This window comes from Lactuca serriola, chromosome 9 (assembly GCF_051521515.1).
Source record: "Lactuca serriola cultivar US96UC23 chromosome 9, Lser_US96UC23_V15, whole genome shotgun sequence".
NCBI lineage: Eukaryota > Viridiplantae > Streptophyta > Magnoliopsida > Asterales > Asteraceae > Lactuca > Lactuca serriola.
The window spans coordinates 55534567-55561316 of NC_136416.1; the positions used below are offsets into that span (position 1 = coordinate 55534567).

A 26750-nucleotide genomic window follows, 5' to 3' on the forward strand; every position below is an offset into this window, starting at 1 on the left:
CCCGAGCATTTCGGTCCCTCGTGATTCGACTTCTCTTTCTGTAGTTTAGTATAGTAAGGTGAGCGCTGAAGCGCTGCACAAATCTTTCTTAGAAAGATTCAGCGACGAAGTTCTGCCCCTGCAGAGCCTGATTCCTAGCGGAGTATGGATGACGACCACGGACTCTTCTAGACAGTCCAGTGGAACACTAGCAGGCTCGCAACCTGTAGGTGTTTGTGAACGATATGTTCACTGGTGTACTCCATCCCCCACATGGTTGCCTTTAGGACATTTATTGCTAAGGAATCCCCTTAGCAGTAGTGTCCGTCCCGATGATGATCCTTAGGCTAGGTCCCTTATGATAGGTGTTTAGGGACGTAAAGTGAGGATAACGGGAACGGGTAATCGGGTTATTGTTGATCAATGAAATTAATAAACTTATTTATTGTGGGTTGAAAACCCTATATGCTCACCAGGCTCCCAAGCCTGACCCACTCAGTTTTATGTATTACAAGTAGTGGCGCATGAGGGATTACGGATATAGGCCTGTAGATATGAAATAATGTAGTAAGGCTTATATTGTACTGTTTATGCTTTTGATCTGTACGAACATGACATCCCGAGTCTTTTAATGAAATACATTTCTATGGAAATGCTTTTGATAAATCTTTATCATATTTTTGTTTTGGGACAAATTCCGCAACACTTTCATTTAAAATGTAACTCTGATTTTTAAACAAAGCATAAACAAACCGGTCTTTTCTGGCCGTGATTTTGGGGATGTCACAATCTTGGTGGTGAAGGAAGACTCTTGGAGTTGTGGTGTTTCGCTTAAGCTTTTGGATCCAGCAACTACACTCCCTTGTGCATTTTCTGGAGGTATAAAGCTCCAACCTTGATGAGTATTCTTTTAGAACTTGCTCTAGCTTAACATTTGCACCTTTTGTCCCAAATCTTGGCCCTTGTGAGTATGGAATACTCAAAGACCTTCGAGTTGTCTTTTCAGATGTTTGAGGGTATGTTAAGTCATAAAAATGTGATCTTGGGCATTAGTTTCCTTCCATGCATGATCTAGGTTGTCTTAATGAGTTAAGAAGTTAGGGTTAGATTTGATCACTTATTATCCATGCAAAATCATAAAGTTGGAAACTTTATGATAAAGGACATCTTAAGAGGGTTAGATCTGGATTTTGGTCGAAAGGGCTTAAAAGATTAAGCTCTTAATGGAGTGGGAGGTTAGCAGATGCATACGCTGGGAATACCATAGGGTATGTTGCATGTACGTGGTCAATCCCTCGACTTTTGCACAATGCGTAGTCCGCCCCACATATGTTATGAGTAAACCCAATGTACTCATCGAGTTGACCCAATTGACTTTTGGCTTTGACCTGGATTTTGAGCTACGAGTATTTTAGGTATTTTTAGTTGTAGTCTGAGCTTTGGTCACAGTTATTTGTAAAGGTGACCGATAAAGTTGGTTTTTGGAGCAACATATTGTTTAGCTTTTTCATCTGTCTATGAGGTGAGTCTCCTCACTGTATCCATGGGTCGAAGGCACCAATATCTTCCCATTATTTGGTTATGTAGAATGCTAGCCATTATATGATATAGTTTTTTATGTGATCGGGTTGAAATACACCCATGGTGGGGCCCACTATTGTATGATCAGGTTGAAATACACCCCAGGGCGGGGCCTACTATTGTGTGCCGGGTTGAAATACACCCTAGGGCGGGGCCGATAATGACATATTTGGGTTGAAATACACCCCGGTGAGAGGCCCCATGGCGGGGCCCATATTTTTTCTTTATTTGGGTTGGAATATACCCCAGGGCTAGGTCCAGTTGTGATGTTTGGTATATGTTAATTTGGGGAACTCGCTAAGCTTTGTGCTTACAGTTTATGTTTATGGTTTCAGGTACTTTCGGTTCGAAAGGGAAGGGCCCGACGTGATGGAACTGATGGGTTTTGGTCCTAAGAACATCCTATGTGCTAACCCTAATGCTTGGATCTAGGTTTCTCTATTGTACATGCAAGTTATCCAAGGCTATAAACCCTAGATCTAGCATATGACAATCAATATAACATATAATTAGGGTTTAGATCATACCTTGATTGTTATGTAGCAATAACAATCTCAATTCCTCTTGAATTGACTTTGGAAGGTTTAGAGTCACAAGTGCCACTCCTCTAATGGCTTACAAACACCATAAGCAAGTGGAGAAGGTATAAAGAGAGAGGAGAGAGGTAGAAATTCGTCCTTAGATGCTCTAGGGATCAAGTGCACGAAATCCTAAGGCCTTAGGGGTCTTTATATAGGGTTGGGATTAGGGTTTCAGTCCTTATCCTTATCTAGTTACTTGCCCATCAAGCAACCATAAGATAAGCCTTGAAAATCCCTATCTCTTGGACCTTGGACGATTTTAAGGACATCCTTATCCTTGAATTCGTCCATCCTTTAACAAGGATAACCATTGCCCTATTTTGCAACTATCACATAATTACGATCCAGCCCCTCTAGTTTAATTAATTACACTTGATCACAAAATTAATTCTTAATTAATTATTGACCAATATTAATTAAACAAATATGATTTCTCCTTTAATAAATTATTCTTATAACATATTAATAAATCATAATAGCCCCTCTCTTTATTTATTTCTCCAATCAAGTTGCTTTGGTGAAGGCAACCCAAAAGGACCATGCACCATCGGGTCAAGTACATACCAAAATAGTTATGGACTTAGACACTAATCCAACAGGAACAACATTTTCCCCTCATGATTTCCTAATTTTGAATAATTATACTCTGACATTTTGATATTTTACTTGGTGATGATTTTCGAAACATTTAATGAATGAAATTATTGGTATTTCAAATGAAAATTTGTATCACTGTTTTTGGGCGGTTACAAATGGTATTAGAGCTAGGGAACGAGTCGATATGTTCAACAGGGACGTCGAATCCTATCTTGGGGGGTGAAGGTGAGTTGCACCTGATCCCACATCATCTTGAAAGGAAAACGAAACATTTCCTTATAAGGGGTGTGGATACCTTCCTTAATACAATGCGTTTTAAACCCACGAGGGCAGCAGATCCCATAATAATTCTATAGTTAGGCGTGCCTGAGTGAGAGCAATCCAGGGATGGGTGACCTCCTGGGAAATTTTTGTGTCGGGAGCCCAAAGAGGACAATATTGTGATACGTGCCAGAGGGGGATGTTAGATGTCATTGCTCAATTATAAGTTAAAATGACGGGTTACTCATTAAATTATTGTGTTGATGGACCATGTGTGGTTAACCGACACGTTAATGTGAGAATAATTTGAATCGATGGGGCACACGATTTTGTGTTGGATTAGTGTCTAGGCCCGTAACTATATTTGGTAAGTACTTGACCCGGTTGTGCATGGTCCTTTTGGGTTGCCTACACCAAAGCATCATGATAAGATGATTTATGAATAAAGAGGTTATTATGATTTATTAATATGTTATATGATTAATATATTAAAAGAGAAATCATATAGTTTAATTGACCTTGTCTCAAACTATTGTCCAAAAAACCCAAAATACCCTTAGGTCAAGCTTGGTTAAAACCTTGGTCAAAGGTTAAATTCAACAAGTCAAGAAGTCAAACTTTAGGCTGAGTACGCCCATCGTACTCAGCTCGTAGGCATTGCATACTGAGCATCCAAAAACGAGACTCCACAAGAGTACACACATCATACTCAAAAGTACGCCCAACGTACTCGATTAGATGACATTTTTCCATTAAGTGCTTATCCTCTTAATTCCTTTCGTCCAAAGCCCAGATCTAGTCCCAAATAATGTTCTAAATCATAAAGTTTCCAACTTTATGACCTTACATGGCTATTAAGTGCCCAAACCTTGAAAGCCTAACTTCTTAACCCATTAAGACATCATAACCTTTGCATGGAAGGACTAGAAGCTCCAAGCTAACATTTTTATCACTCTAGACACTCTAAAATCTCCAAAAGGACAACTCCTTTGGTCTAGAGTAGCTAATACTCAAATAGACCAAGATTATGGGGCTAAAAAGCACAAAATTCCACTTCTAGCAAGATTATTGAAATAACCAACAAGTTCAGAGCTTTATACCACTAAATGAAACATAAAGGCAAGATGCTTTTGGATCCAAAGAGTTCTTAAGCTTCTAAGGTAAATCCACTTTCTTCTTCCTCCTTCAAGAACACCAACAACACACTCTAAGGCTCAAAATGCTCATAAATATGGATTAGGGTTTGTAAGATATGAAGTGGGATTGTAGGCTGATGAGGGAAGGAGTCTTAGAGAGTTAATGATGCTTAAATAGGGTTCAAACTCTAAGAATTAAGATTTGGCCTTCAGCCACGTACGTCATCAGATCCACGTGTTTTATTTAAGTGCCACATTTTACCATTTTACAAACAATTTACATAATAAGGATCAGAATGTAAATACATGGAAATCAGGTGTTACATTATGCAAAAATTCAATAACCCTAGAAGAGAGGTTATAGTTTTCGCAGAGATGAGAGGGGGAGAGAGTATGGACGATTTTGAGAAGGTAACAAGAAGTTAGGTTTTTTATCACTAACAGTCTATTTATAGGCAACAGATAAATCCTTAGGGGTTTCAAAATCTTAGGATAATCCTTACCTTATTCAAAAACTTGTCATATCATTATCCATGGATAAGCAGGATCGTCCCCGGTTATGATCCAAGAGTTGCTAGAATATTCCATTTAATCTCTAAGAATTACTTAATATTCAAGCCTTTTAATTAATTAAAACTATTTAATTAATTGAAAAACAATTTCCAATTAATTATTAATTACTTAATAAATTAATAACTTATTTTTCTCCATTTTCTGTGTTATAAAACCAACCCAAAATATCATGTTATTATTAAAAATATTATTAAAGAATTAATGACCTTAAACACTATTTTCAAAAAAAAAAAAAAAGTTAGGGTTTTTATTTGTTGATGGCTAAAAATGGATAATCAAATATATGAATCGAAAATTGTTTTGCTTAATAAATGATAAAAATACCATGCTATAGATTACAAACTTGTTCTTCAATGCTCGTTTTCTCAAAAACTACGTTTTTTGCCATCCAAAGTCGAGGTAATCCAAGATAATGACCTAAAGGGTAATCTATAACCTTGAAAAATATGCAGACCAAGTAAGGTAGTCGACTCGACCGAGTCAAGTCTATCTTAGAAATCCACTCGATCGAGTGGATATATTTCTTCTTATCCGACCCGACCAATTATATTTTAACTTTCACATTCAGTCAAGCAAGTGGTCTTCAAACGGAACAAGAATGATTTTTTTTCAATGACTCGGCCAAGTGGAGGCCAAAACAAATGCCCGTACAGTCGAATAGCTTTTTGTTTCGCTCGTTTTTTTCAAATTTTCAATTCAACTATAATCTTCATGAAATTTGAATTGAAACTCCTCATCAATATGCTAAGCATACTCCAAGCTGTGATGATCAAATTAATTAAAATCAGTAAAATAATGTTAAAAAGTTAAGTAGGAGAATTTTAGTCATTTTGTACGTTACACTAAACCACATGGACCTTTTTCGAAACAAAATAGAAAGTTAGAACCAGATTGTGAATACAAACTTTTGAAACCCATCTAAACCGATTTTGATGCAAACGCAATTTTATCCCTTTAATCCATCAATTCTACCACCTTGAATTCACTCCGACTTTTAATATAAAAATTCAAAACTTGTAAATTTTCTAAAAACTGTATTATCTAATTTTTGGCATAACTTGTTGACGAGATCCATATAAACCGTCTTTTTTTTTTCAACATTTAAAAAGGCTTGAAATTTGGATGGAGGAAATTATTTCCGAATACTATATATACATGTTTACGATTTAAATATTAAAAAAAAAACACAGATACAGAGAAACTTTTCTCTAACGACTTTGATCGTTTCTCTGTCTCTCTTTATCTCCTCCGTCGGCCGTCGCAACGGTTTCCCGTTGCTTAACGGCGGCGTCGCTGCATTGCCTTCTCCGTATATAATAAACGATCTTCATTTTGTTAACACTCTTCAATTCCTTCAGATTATCAGTAATCCGTAAGTACATTTTCAATTTTCACTTCATTAACGATTAATAGCGATTGAATTTCTAAATGATTATCGCATTATGTGATTTTACGATCTCATTTCTTCATCAGAATTTCTTTCGATTGTACTTTCAATTTCAACGTTAATCTCGTCTTCATTTTTTTCTTGCTACGTATGAATTCGTGATTCGTGTAATCGGTGAATATATAAACATCATAATCTGTATTAATTGTGGAAGGTCGTAATTTGGTAGAGTTTTATCAACGTGCATTTGCCACCAACGAAAACGTGTCAATAACCGCTCGTAAATGCAAAACGTGGAAATTTCGTTATCTTAAATTTTATGTCGATAGATGCAGATAAGATGAAGAAATTTGCAATCTGTAGTTTGATATGAATCATATGATTGTGGTTTTCTTAATTTCGTGGCTTATAAACCGTTTTCCTGATAGGTGTATTTCTGTATTATACGAATGTCTGGAAAATGTTATATGATTCTATGATGTTTGGTAATTATAGTTTGCAGACTCTGTGAATTTTAACATTCAATTTCTAGGTTTCTTATGTTTCCATTTGAAATTCAAGAGTTTCCTCTTTGTTACTATACGCTTTCAAATAGGAAAGAAGGTGATTGAAATTCTATAGTCTATCCACTTGACTGAATCTGTTAATCATATTGTTGGGCAAGAAAAAGAAAGGAATAAAGGAAAACGAGAAAAAGAGTTTTATGCAGTTTTAATCCCGAAGTAATCACACACTTCATTGATTATCTATAATAAATGCTCTAATAGTTGATAGGCCAAAAAGTTTAATGAACATATTCACATATTGTATCTAATTTCTCATGTTACTTCATCATTGATTATCATCATTGAGTGTTCATCTCCTTAATCACTGTATTGCTTGTGACAGGGCAAGATGTTGGGATATATGCTCAACCGACTCCTGATGTATGTTTCGATCAAATATTCTTTTTTTTTTCTTAACATAATATATAATCTCAACATAATCAATTATAATTCTCTTAAATTATGTGCAGCTTGCTTCTTGCATATGCATATCCAGCTTATGAATGCTTCAAAAATGTGGAGAAGAATAAACCAGACCTTGAACTACTTCGTTTTTGGTGCCAATACTGGTATCATAATCGTATCAAGACAAGTTATTTACTTATTTCCAACTTTACCCTCTAAAACTAAAACCATATGATCACAACATTTCAGGATCTTAATCGCTGCAATGACTGTTTGGGACCCGTTTGGTGATTCCATAATCGGATGGTATAAAAAAGATTTTTTTTTTCTTTTTTTAAACATAACTTTCATATTCTTATATATAATATATATTGATATTTCTTGTTGTTTTAACTTTTGGTTTTCACTTGTGTGTTTTAGGCTCCCAATGTATAGTGAAGCCAAGTTGGTATTTTGCGTATACTTGTGGTACCCCAAAACAAAGGTATATATATATAATAATAAGAACTATTAAGATTTGTTTTTAATGGAAAAAAATGTATAGGAATGAAAATGTGTTGATTTGATGATTTCAGGGGACAAAATATGTGTATGATACTTTCTTGAAACCATATATCACAAAGCATGAAGCAGAGATTGATCGAACCTTGTCGGAATTGAAAACTAGGGCTGGAGATTCTGCATCTCTTTATCTCTCAAGAGTTATGAGTTATGCTCAGACAAGGGCTTTTGATATTCTTCAAATAGTTATGTCACAATCCATCCAAAGACCTCCTCAGGTATATATATGTTTCATTTCACTCTTCTTACTTTTTTTTCTTTTCAACTCTTCACCTATAAATGGGTTGGGCTAAAAATGTGATATTGATACTATTTTATTTTGATATGAAATTACAGGCAGCTGCAGCAGCTCCTGCTCCAGCTGCACAAGCGGGACCAGCAGCTGCTTCTGCTGAGTCACAAGATGCTGCTGGGGCTCGTAACAGGTTGAAGAAAACTGGCGGTGCTGGTGCAGCTCGCTAAATCTGAGGTATTATATTATATGACGGGTCATCTTCTCCACGTGTTAGTCTGCAAGCTGTGATTATTTAGGCATTGGAGCTTGATGTAACCTTTTTGCTCTCTTTATATATTATATTATATATTATTCATTTACTAAATGTGTATTATTTGTTTGTCAATAAAACAATATTTATACAATGTTGTTTTGACACTATATTTGTGAATATATATCGTCCCTCGAATATTGTCTACACCCAAAAAATAGTAGTTTATAGAAAATGAATGATTATCGATTATATTATATCAAAATATTTCATAAACCAATCATATGTATTGTATTGTATTGTAGAAATGGGTTAATATTATCATTGTTTTAAAACAGAATCATCATATGGTAAGCAACTAAAATTTTGTGTTTATAAAATATCACTATTTTAATGGTATTCTCGAAAAAAAAGTAGTTGGTTACTCATCTATTATATCTATTATAGTATAATATAGAAACAAAAAATTCATGCAGTTAGGTTTTAATTTAATGTTTGTTTGGTAATTTAAAAAAGCCATAAATTTTTTTACTTATTATTTTATAATGCTTTATATAAATACATGTGATTGTAAAATTATGTTTGTAAATGTGATTTGTGATAATGTAATACATCCTAAATAATTAATTATGATTTTAAACTATAAAGTCAATTTTTATGTAATTTTGTTAAATATTTGAAATTTTATAATTGTTTGAAATTTAAATATATGTTATTTGATGTTGAGTTGTTAAAATAAAACACATAATTTGAAACCGTGAATAAATTGTCAATATTTATGGTTCCGTGTCATTTATTAATGATTTATAGATGGATGTTTACTATACGTAACAATAAGGAACACAATGAGTCTTTTATATAAAAAGATATGGTTTCTTTACACATATTGTTTTTAGTGAAAGGGAAAAATAGAAAAACTAAATGTAACCTCGTTGCTTTCTTTATATATTATATCATTCATTTATAAAATATGTATTATTTGTTTGTCAATAAAACAATATTTGACATTATATTTGTGCACATATATATCGTTATGTTGTCGAACACCCAAAAATATCAAGAAATTTTGTGTTCATAAAATAAAATATCAAGATAATTTTAAAACATATGGTAAATAACTACAATTTTGTGTTCATAAAATATCAAGAAATTTTATGAAATAACCAAATTTTAAGAGGTGTTTTAAGTAACTAGTTTATAACCCTTTGCGCATCTGGTGGTCATTTTACAATACTCATAATTTCGTGGCAAAATACTTAAAACACCTCTTAAGATTTGGTTATTTCATTAATTTCTCTAAAATATCATTATTTTAATGGTATTCTTTCACAAAAAAATAATAATTGGTTACTCATCTATTATATTTTTAAAAACCCAATAGTGTTTTATAAAGTAACTAATTTATAACCCGTGGAAACCATGGTTACAAAATTAATTCAACTTTCATAGTAAAAATTCAAAGTTATTAATCAGTTATTTTAAATAAATTATTAATTGAGAGATTTTTTTAGTTATATAAAATTATAATCATTGATTTAAATAAATATGTGAAATTATATCACTTTATAATTTGTATTAACTTTATTTTAAATTTTATTTTTAATGCTATTGATTTAATATAGATAGAGTGAGAAATTTAAAATTTAAAATTTAAAATGAATAATCAATAGGTTGACAAATTACAAGTATTAATTAGGAGACATAATAAAGTGACACATAACAAAAGAAGAATAAAATATGTATTAATTAAGAGATTTAATAAGATTACACATTTCAAAAGAAGAATAAAACTATTTTTTATTAGAATATGGATATAATTAATTACTCGTTTAATGACATTAACCCTGTATAAAAACAAAAACTTCATGCCAATTAGGTTTTAATCTAATGTTTGTTTAATAAATTCAAAAGCCTTAAATTTTTTTACATAGCATTTTGTAATCCTTTATATCTTTACATAAATACATGTGATTGTAAAATTATGTTTTTAAATGTGATTTGTTATAATGTAATACTAGGTGTAAGACTCATATATTACATGAGTTAATTAAAAAAAATTAAATATAAAGGTCTAAATATTTAAAAATTTTGGATTTATAATCAAATAAAAATAATAATTAATTATTAAAATTGATTTTTTTATATTTTAAATTTAAATAAATAAACAAAATAAACTCATAAGCTTTAACTTGGGAATTTTGAAATAAGAATATAAGTCCATTAATGAAATTGATATTTATTTATTACTATATTTATTATAATTATTACATTAAAGTATTATGTGGAATTTATTAAAATAGATAAACCCATAAAATGACATGTGGAAAAGAATTAATTCAAAATAACCACAAAATGACATTTGCCAAATTGAATAAGAGTGTGACATGTAACAAAAAAAAAACTTTTATTTATTAGAGTAGATGTGACTGTAAATAATTAATTATGATTCTAATTTGTGAGGTCAATTTTTATATGATTTTGTTAAATTTTTGAAATTTTATAATTGTTTGAACTTTAAATACAGGCTATGTGATGTTAGATTGAAATGAAAAAAATATTTTTATGTTGATTATATGTGCATCAATTGAATTTTTCCAAAGCCTGATTTGAATACATGAATAAATTGGCAATATTTATGGTCTCGTGTCATTCATTAATGATTCATATGTGGATGTTTATTACACGTAACAATAGGAAACACAATGGGTCTTCTATATAAAAGGGGTGTGATTTCTTTACACATGTATTGTTTTTAATGTAAAGGGAGAATAGAAAAACTACATGCAGCTATTATGTTGGCTCAACAGAGATTGTTTTGTCTACACAAGGTCCTTGAACATCTTTATGTATTTTTTTTTTCTTTGGTCCGTTTTAGCCAAGTTCACCGGTTAGATCATCTGTTACATTGTAACAGGAAAAAGTCCAAGGAACTATTGACCACAGGGCCGATCCTGAGAATGTAAATATACTCAAACGCCCAAGACGAGTCAAAGAAAAATGGACTCCAACGCCCCTTATGATGGGTGTGTTGGTACATGTTAATGTTGACGTCGTGAATGAGCTTGACATATTAGTAATGATTATGCTAATTTGTTATATTACCAAGTCAATAATTACGATTAACAATCCCAACTGACGAAATTTTGATATTTTTTTTACTAAGAGATCCTTCCACTTCCATTCTTATTTTGTGAAGATCAACATCAATCTTAATTTTTGTATGCTACCATTTTTTTCTCAACATTTTCAATATTAGTCATAAATTTAGTTAAAACTAGGAAACGGTGGAAGACCCGTTTCTAGTTTGAGTTGGTTAGTCCGTATGTATCCATTGAAGATATAATTTTTCTTGGACTTGGTGCAAGAGCGTGATCTTTTTTAGTTAAACAATTAAAAAGAAAATATAATAATAATAATAATAATAATAATAATAATAATATAAGACAAAATTATATAAACGGTCTATGTGGTTTACCAAAAGTCAGAAGTTCAATCCTTGTGGTTTACTAAAAGTCAGAAGTTCAATCCCTGCAAATGTTCTTTTGACAAACTCAATCCTTGTGGTTTCTGAAACTTGAGTGAATGGTCCTTGAGCCTAATGACTTCATTGCCCTTTCTTAAATTCTTTTAGGTTTTTCTTAATTAATTTCAACTTAAAAAGGAATGGAAATTAAAACACCCCCACCTTCATTTATAATGTTTATGAATTACTTATTATTAGAATATGACATTGATAATGTTTTATTTTGACATGAAATTGCAAGCATCTCCAGCTCCTACTCTAGTTGCACAAGCGGAACTAATAATTGTGATCGGTGAGTCAGAAGATGTTGTTGGGGCTCAAAACAGGTTGAAGAACAATTAGTTTATGTTACATTATAAATTTATAATTTTTATGAATTACTTATATTAAAATATGACACTAATAATATTTTATTTTGACATGAAATTACATGTGACATCCCCAATTTTCATAACCGAAAAAAAAATTATTTACACTTTCAAAATTCAAAATATCTTTATTTGCGAAAATCCTCAGTATATTACAATCCTTGTTAGTACAAATGATTATCTCAAATTTATAGAAACTTTAAGGATGTCATAATCGATACACTGCATATATTACAGGATAAAGACTTAACGGTCCTCAACATTATTGCATGTATTCTCTTAAATCACTCAACATCCCAGTCAAGTCTTCAACAGTCTAAACACCGCTACTTATGACGCATATAAAATGGGTAGGTTAGGTTAGGAAACCTGGTGAGATACTGATCCATGCATGGATCATGAAAGCCCAAAATATGATGGATTAGTGATTACTAGTGGGCTAGAAGGTGGTTTGGGCTCAATGGTTGGGTTGTGCATGGTAACCCACAAATTGAATTAGGGTTGCATGAAGACTAGGTCAACATTTTTAAGGATTCATAAGTGCTAAAAACGTTACTATTTGCTTCATAAAGCCTCCTAGCCGTTTTTGACACTCTTTGGTGGATTAGGGTTACACTTTAATGCTTATGATGACTCATTAATGCTTCTTATGGCTCCTTAATGAAGCATAGCCGTTTTTTTTCATTCACAAGTCTCATGGACGTTTTTTTTGTGTTCTTTCAAGAGTTACCTTAATTTCTATTTACTAGTTTTAATGAATAATTGGTTGGTTGGCTTGTAACCACCAAATTTGTAATAAAGGCTTCATATAAAGCCAAATTATGCATGGAAAAAGTGTTACACGAATTTTAATCAAAGAACCATTATTTTCACTTTGAATTATTGTTATAATTCTCAAATTATCTTGTTGGGACGTGTTCTTGACTTGATAGGAACTCAATCCAATAGGTCTTGGATTGTTTTCATCGGTATACAACTTAATAGGTCTTGAGTTGTTACTAATCTATCTATTTCTTTCCACTCACATATCATTTGTGGTTGCTATTCTCTCTTAATTTACCTAAACACTACCCCACTCACTAAATCAAGCCCATACAAAGTGCTAAAATCTTTTTTGGGCAGGTTTGTGGTTGTGTACCTTGATGATATCTTGGTATATAGCAAGAGCTTGGAGGATCATTTGGTGCACTTAAAACAGGTTTTCGAGACGCTTAGAGCTCAAAAAATCTATGGGAAGCAAGAAAAATGTTTGTTTTTGGTGGAAGAAGTGGCATTTTTGGGTTTTGTGATGTCAAGAAATGGCGTGTCTGTGGACCCATCCAAAACTGAAGCAATCAAGTCATGGCCTATTCCTACTAATATTTCTGAAGTTAGATCATTTCATGGTCTTGCTTCTTTCTATAGAAGATTTGTTCGTGATTTTAGCACCATTGCAAGTCCCATAACAGGTTGTTTGAAGAAAGGAGTCTTTGCATGGGGAGAAGAAGCTCAAAAGGCATTTGAGAAACTCAAGGCATTGTTGTGTGATGCTCCTATTTTGGCTCTTCCTGATTTTTCTCAACCATTTGAAGTGGAGTGTGATGCAAGTGGAGTTGGTATTGGGGCTGTTTTGATCCAATCCAAACGTCCTATTGCTTATTTTCTGAAAAGTTGGGTGGTGCTCGTTTGAATTATTGCACTTATGATAAGGAGTTTTATGCTATTGTCCGTGCTTTAGATCATTGGAGTCATTATTTGCGTGCAAATCATTTTATTTTGCATTCTGATCATGAATCCTTAAAGTACATCAATGGGCAACAAAAGTTGAGCACAAGACATGCAAAGTGGGTGGAGTTCTTGCAATCCTTTCATTTTTCATGCAAATACAAGGATGGCAAAAGCAATGTGGTGGCTGATGCACTCTCGAGGCGTTACTCATTGTTGGTGACTTTGGATGTTCGTTTCTTGGGATTTGAAACTCTAAAGGACCATTATCAATCTGATATGGACTTTGGAGATATGTTTTTGAAATGTGCAGGTGGTCCTAATGGTGAATTTGTGATTCAAGATGGCTTTCTATTCAAAGGCAATCGCCTTTGTGTCCCAAAACATGCAATACGGGAGTTGTTGATTCGTGAAGCTCATGGCGGTGGTTTGGCTGGTCATTTTGGCATTACCAAAACTTTGCAGGTGCTTAAAGAACATTTCTTTTGGCCGAAGATGTTGGGGGATGTAACTAACATAGTGGGCAAGTGTGTTACATGTCATATGGCGAAAATAACTTTCAAGCATGGTGTTTACACTCCTTTTCCGGTTCCTATTCGTCCTTGGGAAGATGTGTCCATGGATTTCATTATGGCTTTGCCTAGAACTCAAAGGGGGAAGGATTCCATTATGGTGGTGGTGGATAGGTTTTCAAAAATGGCTCACTTTGTGCCATGTCATAAAACAAATGATGCATCTAACGTGGCTGATTTGTACTTTAAAGAGGTGGTTCGTTTGCATGGTATTCCTAAAACAATTGTTTCTGATAGGGATTCCAAGTTTCTAAGTTACTTTTGGAACACTTTGTGGAGGAAAGTTGGTACTAAGTTACTTTTTAGTACATCCCATCATCCACAAACGGATGGGCAAACGGAGGTGACTAATAGAACTTTGGGTACTTTGTTGAGAGGGTTGGTTAGCAAAACTCAAAAAGATTGGGACATCAAACTTGCACATGCTGAATTTGCCTATAATCGTTCTCCTACTTATGCTACAGGTCACTCTCCTTTTGAGGTGATGTATGGTGTGAATCCTTACATGCCTTTGGATTTGATTCCATTGCCAAAGGATGAATTGGTTCACAAGGATGCTAATGACAAGTTGAAGGCCATGATGAAACTACACCAACAAGTTCGTAAGAAGATTGAAGCCGTGAATGAGTTGTACAAACAGAAGTCCAACAAGCATAGGAAACCACGTGTCTTTCAAGATAGTGACTTGGTGTGGGTGTATATGAGGAAAGAACGTTTTCCTAACAAAAGGAAAAACAAGTTGATGCCAAGTGCTGAAGGTCCTTACAGAGTGGTGTCACGTGTCAATGATAATGCTTATAAGGTAGATTTGGGAGGAGACCATGGAGTGCATGCTACCTTTAATGTAGGAGATCTTTCACCTTATCTTGATGATGATGGACTTGATGGATTGAGGTCAATTCCTTTCAAAAGGGAAGGGGATGATCCATGCATGGATCATGAAAGCCCAAAATGTGATGGATTAGTGATTACTATTGGGCTAGAAGGTGGTTTGGGCTCAATGGTTGGGTTGTGCATGGTAACCCACAAATTGAATTAGGGTTGCATGAAGACTAGGGCAACATTTTTAAGGCTTCATAAGTGCTAAAAACGTTACTATTTGCTTCATAAAGCCTCCTAGCTGTTTTTGACACTCTTTGGTGGATTAGGGTTACACTTTAATGCTTATGATGACTCATTAATGCTTCTTATGGCTCCTTAATGAAGCATAGCCGTTTTTTTTCATTCACAAGTCTCATGGACGTTTTTTTTTGTGTTCTTTCAAGAGTTACCTTAATTTCTATTTACTAGTTTTAATGAATAATTGGTTGGTTGGCTTGTGACCACCAAATTTGTAATAAAGGCTTCATATAAAGCCAAATTATTCATGGAAAAGGTGTTACACGAATTTTAATCAAAGAACCATTATTTTCACTTTGAATTATTGTTATAATTCTCAAATTATCTTGTTGGGATGTGTTCTTGACTTGATACGAACTCAATCCAATAGGTCTTGGATTGTTTTCATCGGTATACAACTTAATAGGTCTTGAATTGTTACTAATCTATCTATTTCTTTCCACTCACATATCATTTGTGGTTGTCATTCTCTCTTAATTTACCTAAACACTACCCCACTCACTAAATCAATCCTATACACGTATCAGATACATAGGGTTTTCAATTCTATAATGTTTTAATGATAATATCTCTAACCTACAAAACCAACTGTTATCATCAATATTGATATATCATATCTATAAGACCATCTACCTCCCAACACGTCAATCCTCACGTATTTATCCTATACAACGATCTTAGAAGATCTAACCTACAGGATCAATATGGACAACAAGTTGACGATACTGCTTTGGGGATTCCCTAGCAGCAGACGAGTATCAATAAAGACATCAAATGAGAGGAATGGAATAAATCTCATTGTTGAACCTCTATTCAAAAATACTGCAAGACAATCAAGTCATGGGTGGTTATCGAGATAAATATTCCTAGGAGTGGTCTGGCCCTAAGGTATTTGTACTTGAAGTACTACCCCCAAACTCACCCTAACTGGCAAAATAACATCAGACATGCCTAGTATTGGTCTATTACTGACGCACCTTAGTTAGCAGTCTACAAAGTGCCTTAAATTACTTCGTGAATGGAAACGCTAAAACCCAAAGCTCATAAAAAGAAGAGGGAAGGGATTACGAGTATATTCTAATCTAAGTGTATGAGATGATTCATAGCCTTCAGATCTTAAGAAATCGCTAATCGTCTTCATAAGTGTTTTCTAGAATTGCCCTTAAATGATGTACAATGCTATTTTTGAAGTTTCGAGAGTTGCGAGACAAAAATGCCATCACAGAAGTGCTATATGCGATCGCAGTTTTTGTTTTTTTTTCTTCACATGACTTATTTCGACCCTAGGAAACTACAATACATTTATGCGATCGCATATATGAAAATTATGATAGCGTTTTTTCTTTTTGGCATGTTTCGGTCGCGATTCTTTAGTTTCTGTAAACACGAAAGTTGTCCAAAATTTTGTCTAGTTTCAGGAACATTTTAAATCTCATCAATCAGAGTTACGAGTCATGAGATAAGGTCAAAATACTGACAGTGGGTCAAAGCTTCCAACAACATCATTTAGGATTTAAGATTATACTAATCTATCTTTGTAAAATCAATTCGATCAAATGTTTCTTGACCAAAATAACTTCTAAGCATTCCTTATAATCATCCTTCAGTTCTAACTCCATTTAGGCTCCAAATATGCATCCAACTGCTTTCCAAAATACCGCTCCACTAGAAATATCTGAAAATGACACAAAAAATGCTAGCAGTAGGAGAATTTTGATAAAATGCATGAGCTGAACATTATTTAAACTAATTACATGCAAATGTACAAAATATGATGCTAAATGCTAATAAAAACTACCCTAAAAGACGCATAAAATGGCATCTATCAAATCTCCCTAAGTTTGAACCTTACTTGCCCTCTAGTAATAAAAAGATTAAACATTATAAAGAAATAGAAAGACATAGATGAACTACAAATAATTTAGAATAAAATAAAGGAAATAACTTGAACTAAAATTACTTCACTTTTTTACTCATGTGATCAGATTTCACACCGAGAAAGCTCCAATGAAATCACTACCTAGACAATAGTCTCAATACCTTTATTGTATATTTAGAATTCATATTTAATAAGTCAACCCAACCTTCAGTAAATAATTTTTACGCTGAATTAAATTTGTGATAATAGTGTATTTTTAAAAATAATTTCATGAAAATCCAGTAAACGTGGTAAGCTCCATTATGGACAGAAAATCCATGCTTACCTTTATGATTCCACTATCGAGGGATCAATCTTATTATATCACACATCTTCTTTCTCTTGATCAATTCTTCAGATTTAATTTTGCTTGCTTCTTGATTTCGACTTGAACTTGACTTGGATTTTGACTTTGAATTTCAGATCGATTTCCTTAAGTTGCTTGATGTACCATTTCTAACAAATATATTGATTGGATGCAGATTTTACTTTGAGGCCCACCATATCTTCAATACTTCAAAAACGATAATAAATTGTGTGGATATAACAAGAATTCTCTCCTAACCTCAAAAGACACATAAACTATAAAGTTCAGTACTTCAAGGAAAGAAATGGTTATTCAATCTCGGTTCTTTTTACAATATTTAAGGATGTTATATTTAAAACACTGTTCATTTTTCCATCCCACATTTTCATTGTAAAAATTATCCGACTCTTATGTTGGTTCATATTTCAAAAACATTTAAAGCACTTTCTGATATGAAAGATAATTCTTAAAATTGATTATAATGAGACTGTTATTTTTGGGTCCTATCACACTTCATTTTTACAGAACTATTGAATGTAAAAAATATCCTCATCTCATCTAAAAATTTTTAATTTTTTTATTTTCTATGCAAAAAATAAAAACTAAAATAACTAGAAATAAAATCTTTTTAGGTCTTTTTTATTACGAATATAGAAATATAAAAAGCAAAATATTTATTTGAATTTTTCAAATTTTTTATACAAAATGCAAAAAGGAAAATAAAATTTGAAAAAATTTAACCCAAAAAATGAAAATTTTAAAATTTATAACAAAAAATGCAAATTTTTACTAACCCCCTTCCCAAGCTTAAAATGTTGCAATGTCCTCAATGCTCAGAGAGTAATGAATAGCTCAATAAACCATATAAAAACAAAAAGGGTACAACTAGGAAAGAATGCACCTGATGGATTTGCAGAAATCTACTTTCGACGAAGACGTGGCGGAAAATCTAAATTTTAGCAACTTTGAAGATTCTCTGATTTTGGAACTACGACCATCTCTTTATTGAAAGCATAAAAACTAAAAAGTACTCATTAGGTTGCCTCCCGAAAAGCCGCTCATTTTTAAAGTTGTTGGCTCGACTTTGCCCAACCAGATTTGTTAACTGGTATGGTTGGGACTTCTTTGAAGCTCAACTTTTTACCTCGTGACTCCAGATCCTTTCAACAAACCGGAAAGACTTCATATTTTATCCAGATAAGTTTTCTATATTTTTAAACTTCTTTCGTTTTTTGATCTTCTTATTTCTAGAAAGCTTCTCATTTTTTGATTTTTCTTTTCATAAATCTTCTCAACAAAAATCATCACTTTTTCTTTGATCCTTTTTCCAGAAATCTTATTTTCTTCTTCCCCAAGATTATCTTTTTCTTCCAGCTTCTTTTCTGATGTTTCTTTAGTAGAAATCAACTAAACCGTCACCTCCCTAAGCTTATTTCGTTTCATCTCCTTGGATGTATTTACATAAGTCTAGGTTGGTATATAAAGATTAGGATGTGTATATATATATATATATATATATATATATATATAGGAGAATTATTGGTGGGTGTTATGAGTGGGATGTGACATGGTATGTTGAGAGATGTTTGACTTGTCGGAAAGTCAATGTTAAGCATCAAAAGTATCATGACAAGTTTTCAGCCATTAAAGTTTTTTAGTATGGAATTGTTAGCATATCACCATGGATTTGATCTCCAGGTTACCAAAGCCTCTCAATAATGTGGATACTATTTGGGTTATTGTGGAAGGATTAACCAATATTGCTCACTTTATAGAGATTCGCAAGAGTTCCTCATTAGAGAGTCTAACCAAAATTTATGTCAAAGGAGTGATTGCCAGTTATGGAGTACTAGGTTCAAAAATTTCAAATCGAGATGTCAGGTTTACTTCTCGGATTTAGAGGAGGTTTCACAAGGATTTACATTATGTTATTATGTTATGGAGTTTTGTAGACGTGGGTTCGATTAACAAGGTGATTGGATTAGTGGAGGTGTAGTGGCAACTCTGGAAAGGTTTTGAGTGGACTTGGGAACCCAAAAGGGATGTGTGGAATATCCGAAGTTATTTGCAAAAGCGAATATCGAGGACGAAATCCAGATAAGTAGGGGAAAGTTGTAACACGTGTTTTCCGAGTAGGTTTTAATTGGCAAGTTACTTATTTAAAGGTTTAAGGAAGTATTAATTTTATGTTAGGACATGCCGTGTATTCTGTAGGTCACAGTGCATTGTTGCAATTTGTCCAAACCCTAATCACTGGACTTGATCCCTATTTAAAGGCACTAACTCCTAATTTTTCTTTCTTATCCGCCTCCATCATCCAAAAAAACTATAAGCTCAAACCCTAGCCTTTTTCCTTGATGTCTTGAAGATTTTGTGTAACTTAAAGAAGACACTAGTCATTTAGTGCATAGGGAAGCAAGATCCAATGAAGTTTCAACCTTCTTGTCACTTTGTATTACTTGTAAGCAATAAAGCTTTAACCTTTATGTGTTTTCTCCATAAATATAGTACTTAGAATTGTTTTGGGACATTTTTAGTCAAGTTGGTCCCTACTTGCTTGGAGTTTCGAAAACTCCTGGCTTTTAAGTTGTTGAATGATTTCTCTGGACTTATTGAGATGAAATGAGAGCACGTGTGAGCTCTTTTTGAACCATGAAAGGAGCTTTAACCCTTTTGGGGCCTCTTTATTTATATAGGGTTCGTGTTTGATTTGTTAGCGGCGTGGATATGGATAAAATTGGAAATTTTAACCATTAAGAACCTCATTGGATGGTTTCTAGAATAGTTATGGCCTTTGACTTAACTAATTAAGTGCTTAGTGAAGAAGTTGGTCTATCTAGTAAGCACAAAACGTCTATCCTTGGACGCGACACATGGGAGCATGTCTAGCATGACTATCTTGTCCTTTAGTAGACACGACACTTATATCTGTAGGCGTGATGCGTCGGTGCATTGACCGTTGACTTTGACTATTAACCAATGACTTTTGAACAATTTATATTTTGGTCAAACTTGGATGTATATGAGTATTAGACTGAGGATCGACATTTTTTTGGTATTAGGTGGTTTGTGTTAGCTGTTTGTTTGAGGAGACTACTTTTGAGATTGTGGTTGCTAGATGCATGTGAGTTTTCTCACTATATTATAGATATGGGAGTACTGTTAAAGTACATATGTATGATTATACTATAATAGTATTTTGTATGTTGATTGATAGGTCATATGATATGTTCTTATGAATGGTATGAAATGATGGCGAATTAGAAAAATACATGAGTCTATAGGTAATAACAGATCATTGAAAGGCCATGAGTCTACATATTGTAACGCTCTATTCCGAATCGATTCCTAGTCTGAGGTTGTGGCCCAAAGAATCGGTCATCATAAGGATTAGGGCTTTTAAAATATAAGATCTAGGTCCATTTGCGTGCGAGTGATGCATTAGAAGTGATTCGGATGTTCGGTTCGTGTTTTAGAGCCTAGGGGTATTTCGGTAAAGTGTCAGTTTCGGCTTTTATGGAAAATGAACTTTTGTTCAGAAGGTCTTAAGGAAGGTATGAGTTGATATAATTGTAGGGCTTCTCATCACCTTTTCGTGGATATAAGGATCGTCGGAATCGGGCTTATAACGAAGAAGTTATGACCTTTTAGAAGTTTTGTGGTTTTCAGGACTTAGCCAAGTACACGGGGCGTACACAAAGAGTACGCGGGATTTACTAGTGAGGAAGGCAGTACGTGGGGCGTAACTTGGAGTACGTTGGGCATACCATATTTACGCTGGGCATACGCCAGTTAGATCATAACCCTATTTTAGGGTCTTGGACCCAATTTAAGCTCCTTATCTCATAACCTAACCCTAATATCTTCAACCTCCACCCTCCAAAACCCTAGAAATTGACCCTTAGCCCTCATTTGAGTGATTTTGGAGCTTGGATGGCCATTAGAGGAGTATTTTGATGATTTTGAAGAAGGTGTTCATTCTTGAAGACTTATTGAAGAATATAGAGCTTTTGGATCTAGAACCACACCAGCTTTTGGCTCTCATTTGATGTATAAAGTATTAAACTTGGTGGTTATTTCCTTAGATCCCTTATGTTGAGTTTTTGGACCTTTTTGGTCCCAAGGATGAAGCTTTATGGTTCAAATTCGATTCTTAGGCTTAAGGTTTCCACCCTTGGTGCTATTTGAGCCCCTAAGACAGAAAGTTGCAATCTTGAAGGTCTTAATGGGTTCATGCAAGAGTTAAGACCATTTTTATGGAAGTAGAATGCTATTTGGTCTTTTGGAGCATGTAAAGGCATAAAGCTGCCAACTTTATGCCTTAGGACTCGCCAAACGACCTAGATCTAAGTTTGGGATGTAAAGTCTTCAAGTATTAAGTACTTAATTGATTTTGTGCATAAGTTGGTTGTACGTTGGGTGTACTATGTAGTACGCTACACGTACAACCTTTCGCCCATTACACTAAGCGTACAGAAGAGGTACGCTGGGTGTACGCTCTCAAGAGGACTTGGGCCTTAGTGGACTTCAGACCTTTGGGCCCTAATGATTTTGGGCTTGGAATTGCTGATAGTTAGGACCGAATGTATCTTTGGGCCAATTCTGGAATAGTTGGGTCTATTGGGCCTTGTGGCCCAATATAGAAATGGACTTGCATTTGTGGGCCTTAATTTGGTCCAAATCTTGGGTTAGGTTGTTGTGGGCCTTTGTGGGCCAATTGGAAACATGATTATGGACTAGGGAAACTATTGGTCTTTAGGATAAGGCCCATTAGAAAGGTTTGGGCCCAATTTAGAAAATTGGGCCATAGGTGGGTCATAACTGGGTTTTGATGATTATGGGTTATTGGACCATCGGGATGCTAGGTGTGTTGGACTGAAAAAAAGGATTTAGGCCTCATGGAAAGACCATATAGAGGTTTGGGCCCAATTTGGAAAATTGGGCTGTAACGCCCGTGTTTCTGGGCTAAAGAATTAATAATGGTGTAATAGTCTACGTCAACCTTTGTAACTCATTTTGAAGTAATAAAGAGGAATTACGTGAATATTATGTGAATTATGTGCTTATTTGCTTGATTATTATGATTTAATTAATTAATAATAAAAATAAGCATTGAAAATAAATATTAAATAAAGTCGATATATTTTAAGAAAGTTGTAGTGGTCGAAACAAGGATTCCGGAGATATAAAGAATACTGAAATCCGAGTTATAACGAAGAAGTTATGACATGTCGAAGTTTCGCGACGGAACTGGCACGGCACCCGGAAGCGTAAAAAGTGAATTTACGATAAAGTGATTTTTAGCCTTAGCAATCTAAACAAAAGTCGTAGTGTTCGTTAAACCGAGAGCGTGTATAAAAAGAACGCCCAAATCTGACTTCATATGAGGAAGTTATAATTTTTCTAAGTTTCAGCTTAGCAGTAAACAGCTAAAAACTCGAATTTTAGATCGAGTGATTTTTAGCCGACATAACTTAAACGAGAATCGAATGTCTCGTCAATAGTAGTACAACGGTAAAAAGACAGACGAAAACGAACGTCGGATGAAGAAGTTATGAATTTTTAACATATTTTTATGTCCCGGTCTGTTAAAAATAATAATATAAAAATTAAATTCAAAATTAGCCGACGGAGTCTAAACGAAAGTTGTAGAGCATAATTTCCCCTACGCTTGCATATAAACAACGTCAAAAACGGGGCCCGTATGCGGAAGTTATGGATTTTAGAAGTTTGAGACACAAAATTCGAGAAAAAAATGCTAAAACCGAGGAATTTCGCATGGCTGGGGTTCGGCCACGCCACCCTCTCATGCGAGCGTACGTGGTGCCCCTTTGTTGATTCGTCTGAAGCATGGTCCGGTAGAAGTTCGACGTGTGTCGCATACGTGGAGGTGTCCGAAGCGAGCCACGTGTCGCCTACAAGCTTCTAACGCGCCCTTCACATCCGAGCCTCGCAGCTGCCGCGTGGCCTTCGCACCTACTGACATGTAACGTCCCAAAAATACGAGCCAAAAATTTCATTTTTAAAACATATACTTAGCAAAACATTAGAAATAAAACGTTCACCGATCATATCATTTCGTAAAAGATATCATATGTCTGGAAAACATTTTATAAAAACATAATAATGTCAGAGTACATATCCCCATGAAGATCTCTTAGTGCGGAATACAAGGCATGTGTGTGATGTGCCGCTACCGCGCCAGCTTTTTCCCCTTCGAAGAAGAGGTACCTGAAACCAAAACTGAAACTGTAAGCACAAAGCTTAGTGAGTTCCCCCAACATACCACATTCCGTACAATCACATAACATACATATACTGTCAGGCATATATGGGTGCCCGACCTACCCCTTTCGGTCCTCTCGACCGGATACTGTCTAGTATATCTGGGAGCTAGCCTCCCCTTCGGTCCTCTCGACCGGATACTGACCAGTATACATGGGAGCTTGCCTCCCCTTTGGTCCTCTCGATCGGATACCGACTAGCATATCTGGGTGCTGGTCTCCCCTTCGGTCCTCTCGACCGGGTACTGGGGACTATTTCACCCCCTACTACTACCACATAACACATATATCACATAATCTATCTAGCATGGCTGGGCATGACCGCCCCTTCGGCCCTATCGACCGGTAATCTGGGGGACTATCTCCCGCTACTGTCACTAGCACATAGCATCATATCATACTAGCACAATAACATATCACAGGTAGTAGCAACCCTAGATGAATATCACAGAGACAATCATCTATCTTACAATTCCTACTGGTGGGCCGGCATCGTGGCCGTAGATCCACCGCTACTGGAAGGTAACTCACCTCAAAGTAGCTGCTGATCTGCGTGGGAACTGACTGTTTTCTGCTGCTGCTGCCCCGGAAATCCTCCGGCTATAATTCCCACGAAACACTCAGTCAAATACTGCTAACCGACCTCGGGGTAAAATGACCATTTACCCCTAACCAAGCTAAGAGTCAAAGTCAAAGTCAACTTCCAGTTGACCCGACTCGTCGAGTTGGCTTGCCGACTCGGCGAGTTGTCCCTATCCCTTTGTCGGACCATAATCCCGTCTTCACTCGTCGAGTTAGGCATTGACTCGACGAGTTTTCCTTCTAAACCAAAGTCCAATAGTCCTTCATCCTACTCGCCGAGTTGTATGAACAACTTGCCGAGTCTGTTCTTAAGGCAAGAAGATTGCCTTGGACTCGCCGAGTCAGGGCATTGACTCGCCGAGTTCCTTCATGGGTGAGTCTGGCTTCCGACTCACTGAGTCACACCCCATGACTCACTACTCCACTCCGTAAACACGAAAAGGGGGAAAACTCGGGGACTCGCGACTCGACTCGCCGAGTCCGATGAACGACTCGCCGAGTCTTTCACATGAAAATACTATATACTCAATTTTGCTCGAATCCAGCTCATGCCATACATAAATCTGGGTTTCTAGGGCTTGATTAACACGTAAAGTTTCCAACTTTACGTGTAAATAAACACCAATGAAGGTTTTAGGGCTCAAAATGCACTAAAAGAGTAGATCTAGGGCTTTCATGCAATATGACTCCATAAAGGTAGCAGATCCGAGCTCCTGGAGCTCAATCATGCCTAGATCTAAGGGTTAATCAACTTATTACAAACCCTAATTCATAATCAAGCTTGGAAATGGCTCAAGAAGGACTTTACTGAAGCTAAAAGGGACTATATGCATGAAAAACAGAGGGAAACAGAGTTATACCTCAAGGAAATCACTGAAATAACACCAAGATGTCTGGCTTCCTTCTTCTCTTCTTGATCTACTCTCCTTTCCTCTCAAAATCTTCAAGAAAACACACCAAAGCACTTCAATCTCACAAGGAACAAGGGTTGGACGATATAGGGAGCTCTGAGGGTGAAGGGGGCGAGCTTGGGGGCACATAAGATGACTTAAATAGGGTGCAAACCCTTGAAATTTAGGGTTTCATCAAACAGCGGGGACTCGCTGAGTCCAGAATATGGACTCGCCGAGTTGCCAACTTAAACGTGTTCCAAATCTCGTCTCTACTCGGCGAGTCGGGCCTACAACTCGCCGAGTCCAAAGCTGAAAATGCAAAACACTTAGATAAAATTTACATACTAGGAACCAGGTGCTACATGACACCTACCCTCTCCGAATCCGAAGCCTCCCCTATAAATAGTGCATGCGAGATCTCCCGGCTAGATTTAGAAATTTGGCATTTTTCACCCCTAAACTCATATTTCCACTATTTCAACCTCCCCCGAAGCCCCGATATCATTTCCAACACCCAAAACACGCCATGAAGTTCCCGAAGACCCGGAAAAATTTATCTTTTCGGTTTTGAAGCTCCAACCTCGCAGAGCCCGATTTTTCATTAAATCCCCCGGTTTTATCAGAAACGATCATTTTAAGCAACGAAGTGCTGCCTGATTATCATTAAATCAAGTGAGTGTATAGTCACTTTCATCTTACATATAAATATGAAGTATTTTCTATAAAATACGTGCTATGTGTATATATATTGTTTGTTTATTTGAGATGGATGTTGAATGGATGTTTTATACAAGTTTTAAACTGTATATATATTTTTATCTACAAATATATTGGGTAAAACATGAGTAGATGAAATAGTTGATGTGTGTTAAAACGATGAGTGGCCTCGATGTTGTTGATGTTCCAATCATTTAGTGGAGTATGGATGACGACCACAGACTCTTCTAGACAATCCAGTGGAACACTGTCAGGCTCGCAACCTGTAGGTGTTTGTGGGCTTGATGTTCACCAGTGTACTCCATCCCCCTCATGGTTGCCTTACGAACATATATGGCTGAGGAATCCCCTTAGCAGTAAAGTTCATCCCGATGATAAAATCCTTAGACTATGTCCCTTGTATAGGTGTTTAGGTACGTAAAGTGAGGATAACATGAATGGGTAATCAGGGTTATCGTTGGTTGATGAAATTAATAAATTTATTGTTGGTCGATGAAATTAATAAATTTATTATTATTTGTGGGTTGAAAACCCTATATGCTCACCAGGCTCCCAAGCCTGATCCACTCAGCTTTCTGTTTTACAGGTAGTGGACCCAGAGCATAATTTGGATGATGATGAGGAATTTTTGGATCATAGGCCAGTAGTTGTAAATAACTGCTGTAAGACTTA

The 26750-nt window shown here is 35.2% G+C and overlaps 1 protein-coding gene across 1 annotated transcript; it reads left to right on the forward strand.

Moving 5' to 3' along the window:
- Positions 1-5876: 5876 nt before the first annotated feature.
- Positions 5877-8298, forward strand: LOC145073779 (putative HVA22-like protein g). Its single transcript, XM_079020271.1, has 7 exons — positions 5877-6080; positions 6984-7021; positions 7111-7209; positions 7295-7351; positions 7466-7529; positions 7621-7824; positions 7943-8298. Exons 2-7 carry the CDS (start codon positions 6990-6992, stop codon positions 8066-8068), a joined length of 582 nt encoding a protein of 193 aa, XP_078876397.1. The 5' UTR covers positions 5877-6080; positions 6984-6989; the 3' UTR covers positions 8069-8298.
- The last annotated feature ends 18452 nt before the right edge of the window (positions 8299-26750 follow it).

What these genes read in the sequence shown, in the direction of transcription:
- LOC145073779 (XM_079020271.1), top strand. Translation starts at nt 6,990, where the DNA reads ATGTTGGGATATATGCTCAACCGACTCCTGAT. An exon ending in ATGCTCAACCGACTCCTGAT is followed by an intron (nt 7,022 to 7,110) that starts GTATGTTTCGAT and finishes AATTATGTGCAG; the next exon opens with CTTGCTTCTTGCATATGCAT. An exon ending in GGTGATTCCATAATCGGATG is followed by an intron (nt 7,352 to 7,465) that starts GTATAAAAAAGA and finishes TGTGTGTTTTAG; the next exon opens with GCTCCCAATGTATAGTGAAG.